The 6298-nt window shown below is 38.9% G+C and overlaps 1 protein-coding gene across 1 annotated transcript; it reads left to right on the forward strand.

The window, feature by feature from the left end:
• The first annotated feature begins 2228 nt into the window (after positions 1-2228).
• LOC134064500 (calmodulin-regulated spectrin-associated protein 1-B-like) lies at positions 2229-4316 on the forward strand. The gene is made up of 5 exons (XM_062520430.1): positions 2229-2315; positions 2689-3072; positions 3328-3396; positions 3740-3835; positions 3954-4316. The coding sequence occupies exons 2-5, from the start codon at positions 2692-2694 to the stop codon at positions 4302-4304; spliced, it is 897 nt and encodes a 298-aa protein (XP_062376414.1). The 5' UTR covers positions 2229-2315; positions 2689-2691; the 3' UTR covers positions 4305-4316.
• Positions 4317-6298: the final 1982 nt, after the last annotated feature.

Below are 6298 nucleotides of genomic sequence, written 5' to 3' on the forward strand. Positions count from 1 at the left end.
AGCCACAAGGGTTTCAGAGTTCACTCAAGATCAAGGTCAAGAACAAAAATATTGTGTTGCATACCCGATGTGCTACTTTGCAAACAATTTTTCAAGTGTACACATGCTTCCCCTACAATGCTAGATGATAACATTATGCTGAAATAATGACTGTGATTAAAATGAGCAAGTGTTGAAAAAACATAATTGTACTGTTCCGACTAAAATCATCGTCCCCTGTGTAAAAGAAGAGTCTCTGTTTCCTCTGTGTCAGAATATATCTGTTGGGTTTTTAAGTTCTCCAATCAGGCATGAATGAATCCAACAGAATAGATATCTTAACCACCATCATCAATTCTTTTCACTGAGTCTGACAGGTTCAGATTAACAATGCCACTCAGGAGGACTTAAAATACTCAGTGGTATTCATTATTGATTTGTCTTCATGCATGCAAAATTGCTTCAATGATTGTGGTTTGTGTATAGTGAAAGGCCATCATGCAATGTTTTGAAGGGTGGTAATTTTGCTAAGAAAAAACACTGAAGGCCCCAGAGGCCTCAACCTGCTCCACACATCCAACAGAGTACCTTTTCAATATGGGACTGACCATTCAAAAAGACATCATCAAGGAGAATAGACACCACCACTGTCCACTCCACTGGTATCAAGAGTATCAATATCTCCATGACCTATTTATTTCATGAAATGTCTGATTTGTTGTTGTAAAATTGTTGTTAGATTTGCTCATAAAAGCATATTTTTTTTTTGTTTTTTTTTCATGTTGTAAGTCGCTTTGGTTAAAAAGCGTTAGCCAAATGTAATGGTGAATAATTGCCACAAATTTGGAGGAAGGTCATATTTTTACATGCAAATTAGGTTTCTGGCAAACAAATGTTATTGCCAGAACTTTGCTGGAAGTTTGCCTCTTGCGGCCAACATTGGCAAACTTCTGGCAATATTTTCTAGTGAACTCATTTGTTTCCAACAAGTCGCCCACAAGTTTGCAGCAAAACATTTCACTTTTGTATGGGCTAGCACAGAGAAGGGATCATTGTTGTTCTTCGAGATGTTTGCCAGAACAGATAGTGGCAGAATGTGACAATATTATGTAAGAACATTTTGAGGACTTTTGTGCCAAAGCAGAATCCTCTTTCTCCCTTTCAAAGTATATGTTTTGGGTTGTTCTCACAGGGCAGTGTAACATTATTTGACAGGAAGCAAGTTGGAGAGAGATGGGGTGGATAGGAAAAAAGGAACTCTTTTGTATGTTCAGAGATATCAAACTTGTATTATTGCATTTTCCCCGAAAGAGGCCAATTTCCTTGTTATGTCTCATGGATTTACTTAGATTAGTACTACAAAGAACATATGAGTGGATAAACGTTGTTTCTGTCCTGTTGCCATAGACGTAATTGTTAGTAGGTTAAGTAAGATCCTGCAATCAGCTGTCTGGTGTGGCTGTAGGATCTAACGAGAACATTGCAAGAGCCATTGCAAGAGCCGTGCTTTGGTCGCTGTCCAAGGTGCTGACGAGATGCTGGCCTATTGCGATTCACTACCTCGTATCAGGAGGATACACCGTTAAATAACATAACTAGCCCCCAATGATTGTTGCTTGTTATTTCATTACAAGAATATTCCTCACTGTTTCCAAATTCTAGGACGGCGATGTAGGGTATGCTTTGTTGACTTTACTTGGGTATGTACGAGTGAAGATGCTTCAACAGCATCTCCTCTGGATGGAACAATTTGCTGAACATGCATGGGGATAGTACTCCAAATGTATCATTTTATAATGATTTCACAGTAGCCTATACATAGGCTATGTAAGAGTATTCGCCTTTATAATCATGAGTTGAATTTGCACAGTCGACAGTAGGCCTACTGATTTTTCACTAACTTATGTCGGATCACTTCCATTTAATGAGCTAGCCTACGCGATATATTACAAGTCTCGTGTGTAACAAATTCAACGTGATTGGTAGCGCTTAGTGTGGTAAAAATTAACTTGAAATTGAATAACAACATTATATCTGTAGCAGGTTTAGTGTGGTGTTTTTATTTGAAAGGACCAAATCGCGGTGGCCTGTGAGCGATTGGCCAACGAGGATGACGCATAAAGTTCTATGATAGAACTCTTCATCGTTCTGGGCCTACGTTTTAAAACGTTCCATTCTAGATTGCATCCGTATCATGGAAACAACCAAACATTCTATCCAACACTTGCATTTCATTTGGAAAAGCGATCGGCACGCAGAGATTTTGGCTTGATTTTCGATAGTGATCTTCGACATTACTCACACGTTTGAACTTACGACCTTCCTCTGGTTTAGAGGTGAGCTCCATCAATTGTTTTTGTGCTATAGTAGGCTAGCAATTATACTAGTACTTCAATGTTTACTGTGTATTTCAGCGAAGGGGAAATGCGCTCGATATAGGCTACCGGCTATAGGCCTACGAGCTAAAATGATCTTCGGCTGTAGACTAGGCAGCCAACAACTTGATGTGAACAGACATTTACTTTAGGCACAACCCTAACTTCATATCAATCAATCGCCATACGTCAATCTTTATTTCCTCGTATCTTTATGTTTAATTGGCGAGAATAAGAGACACATAATGGTCCTTCAAATGAAGCCTTAACAAAGAAATGTTACTTTGAGTCTGTGATATGGACCTGTTGACACCTGTGTGTATTACCATTGTAGTTCATGGAAACTCAGGCACCTGAGATGAAGATGGGGGTGGAGACCTCTGGAGAGAGGCAGCAGGAGGACAGGGCCTCTTTAATGGAGAACACCACCTCTGTCAAGGACGTGAAGACCTGTGGAAAGGTGGAGAAGGCAGACAGGGCTTCTGAGCTGAGGGAACTTGAGGAGCACTTCTATGCTCTTGAGGCAGACAGGAGAAACCTCCAGTATCTCCTGCAAGAGCAGAAAGAAGACCATGCAATGGCACTGAGAGCCCTGGAGAGAGAAGCTATCCAGGAGAGACTGGAGTGGGAGAGGCAGATGAGGAAGAGAGAGGAGGCCCTGCATTCTGCCTTTATGTCTGTGGTTATCAGCAGACAAAAGATGTTGAAAGACCTGAAGGTACAGACACTTGGCTGTTAAATGTGGCTACTAATGTCTGTCTTGATGTCTGGAACGCTGTGCGAATACGCCGCTCTGTCTGGCACCTGGCTATTTTGTGTCAGTATTTTCAATTCATTTGTGAAGCGACCTTGGGTGTCTTGAAAGGCGCTATATCAATAAAATGTAAAATGTATTATTATTACTTAATGGCGAAATATTTTTTTTAACCAGTGTACAGTGCATTATAAATTGAGTCTTTCTTTTTTTCTTTAGAGTACCACCAGTCTCATGGACAGGACCAGTGGGACTGGACACATTGTCACCTCTCCTACTGTTCCTCAGGTATATTCTTCAGAATCAAAATAATTGTATTGCTTTTTTTCATTGTTCACATGAAAAAAAGAAGGAACAAGGAATTTGACTTGGTGAAATGGTGCAAGACACATACAAAATATTAAAATGCAATTCTAATATACATAATTGAATTTAGCCATATATATGAAGTGCAAGTATAAAACCACTATGCAGGAAGAGGTCTATTTATGTTTTCTATAGCTCCTTACACTTGATGTATAGTGCTTGACATTGACAAATACTGTAGATGAAAGTGTATACTGAGGCAGAAGACTTTTTAGAGTTTTCAAGTCTCTTCAGCATTGTCATGTCTGCATGTTCTCTCACACAGGGTGGCAAAAACCAGAACGGAACAGCAGTGGGCCTGGACAGGCAACGCAGAAAATGGTGGTTCCTCTCATGCTGCTCTTCCCATGTTGATTCTCAGGTACTTCACTTGCTCTACTTATGGTCCGTTAGTGGGTCTTTATGGTATTTGAATTGTGCATGGAAATGTCCTTAACAAGTTATCAAAAGATTCATGAATTTTGCTTTATTTTCTTTAGGACTCGAACACCAGCAGTGCGACAGCAGACAAGATGGCAGATCTGCAGCTGATCGCAAAGCTGGAGGAGCGTGTTAGAAAGGCTGAAGCAAAAAAGCAGCAAAAAGCCCTTAAGAAGGCAGAGAAGAAGGCAGAGAAGGCAGAGAAGCAGGCAGAGAAGGCAGAGAAGAAGGCAGAAAAGCAGGCAAAGAAGGCAGAGAAAAAGGCAGAAAAGCAGGCAAAGAAGGCAGAGAAGAAAACGATGAAGGCTGAGAAGAAGACAGCCAAGAAAGAGGCAAAGAAAGCAGGGAAGAAGGATGAAGTCAAGGAAAACAGTCTGAAACAGTCTCTGTCTTCAGCTACAAAGGAATGATGACAATGCCTTATACCAGGCACAGATTTATTTTTTAACATTACAGTAATATATATTAAATAAACCTTTAGCATTTAATGTTATGTTGTAACATGTTGTATTTGTTTCTGGTCTGTTATATACAGTATCATCTTTATTCTGAAATGATGATAAACTGTACTGTAGGATTGCAAGGAGGTGAACAATGAAATATGATTTACCAAAGAATGTGTTTGTACCATGGAGATACCTGCACTGAGATGTGCTTAAAAAGATAAAATGATGTTTGGAACTATTTGGTGAGTTTGTTATACAGTATACTGTATATTCATAATTTTAAAAACTTACCACCAGCAACTTGGCATGCTGTCAGGATGATCATACACATCAAATTTGGTCAAATTCTACTGGTCTCTAAGGATAGCTAACATAAAAAAAACATGTGAAAACTTTTGGCAACACTGATAGCTCTTTGATTATTTTAGGAAGCAAAGGCTTATGGGAACACAATGAAGTGGTGGCATCAAGGATCCCATTTGATCATTTGCCTTCCCAGTTCCGAAGTCAGGTGCTTCATATTTATCTTACATGATTCTGCTGGATAAATCCATTCCTGTGGCAAAATCTGTTAGTTCAGATACAATTGGCTAAGAAAAATGTGTGTTCTAGAGAGAAACATGAGTTTGTAATTCCATGTATTGTGGTTTAGTAACTGTGATAACCCCTTTCCCTTTTCAGTTTTTTTTTTTGTCTTTTCTTTTTTTAAACAGTGTTTCACTTACCTTTAGTGATTCAATCAGACAAATGGAATTCTCAATTGGAATGGCTGTTTGAGCATAATAATGTTTGTTGTGTTTCATTCAACACTAGACTGGTTTACGTAATTCCAATGTAATGTGGTGTGATGAATTGGACAGCCCTGACTTGCCCTTTTTTACAGTCTTCACAAGCACCAAAATAGCAGGGTTTCAGTGAAACCACTCAGAATATGAAAAACAAACCAAAAAAAATGTGTATGCCAAGAGATTATTTTATTGATATGTATCAGCACTTTATTAACACATTCATCGTACAAGTAATACAAAATATAATCCAACATGTTTTTCCACATCATTACAATATACTGTAGTTGTTGCCAGCTGGTTCAGCAAAGATGTCCTCCAACCACAATGTTTTTCCCTCTGTGGTCTGCTCCAGTCATAGTGATTGAGTTGGGACTGCTGAGACTCACACAGATGGAGGCTGGAGAGTCTCACAGCACCGAGCTTTTCATTGAAGGCTCATCAACACTTTACACTTCAGGACAGTGGTTCAACTATGAAACAAGTACTGTAGGGATTTGCTTGAATATGGAGAATAAATTACTATTAGCATAAGTCAATGATTTTTGTTACTGAGACTTTGAAGAATAAAGTAATCAATAGAGCTGCAAAGAAAGTCTTGCTAATTAATGTCAATGTGGTCCTTTGAGTTCTCTCAAGAAATTTAAGACAGAATGAACATAGAATGCCCTTTTGGATTACATTGTAATCGGGTCATTCCATGTCAAATCAGATAAGGTTGTTGCTGCACCGTCTCAGATTTTGTTCAAACATTGTCTGTCATGAATGGATCCCAATAGCAAGCCTTGTTAAATTTCTGTCCAAATCCTATGTTTTTGTATTATTTTCAGCTCTTGGAAGTAATTCAGTTTTCAACCTAAAAAGCACATTATTTGGGAAGCAAAGTGTGGGCATTAATATCATGAAAAGTACTTTTCATAGTCAGCCAAAACTTTGTAGGGTATAGACTGACATATTCTCAGTATGACTGAACCATTGAAAGCCCATACAGCAGCATGCTCATTCAGCAGCATGCTCATTCTACAAGACTCTATTTGGCCCTAAGGAAAGTGTTTCACCTCAGAGACAAGAATGTAAGCACATGTGTATACAATGTAACCAAGTAAGCATAGCATACTTGTTATTTATGAACAAGACATGGTGTGTCATTGGCACTTTGAACATGGAATTGCT

The sequence above is a fragment of the Sardina pilchardus genome, chromosome 18 (assembly GCF_963854185.1).
Source record: "Sardina pilchardus chromosome 18, fSarPil1.1, whole genome shotgun sequence".
NCBI classification, from domain to species: Eukaryota; Metazoa; Chordata; class Actinopteri; order Clupeiformes; family Clupeidae; genus Sardina; species Sardina pilchardus.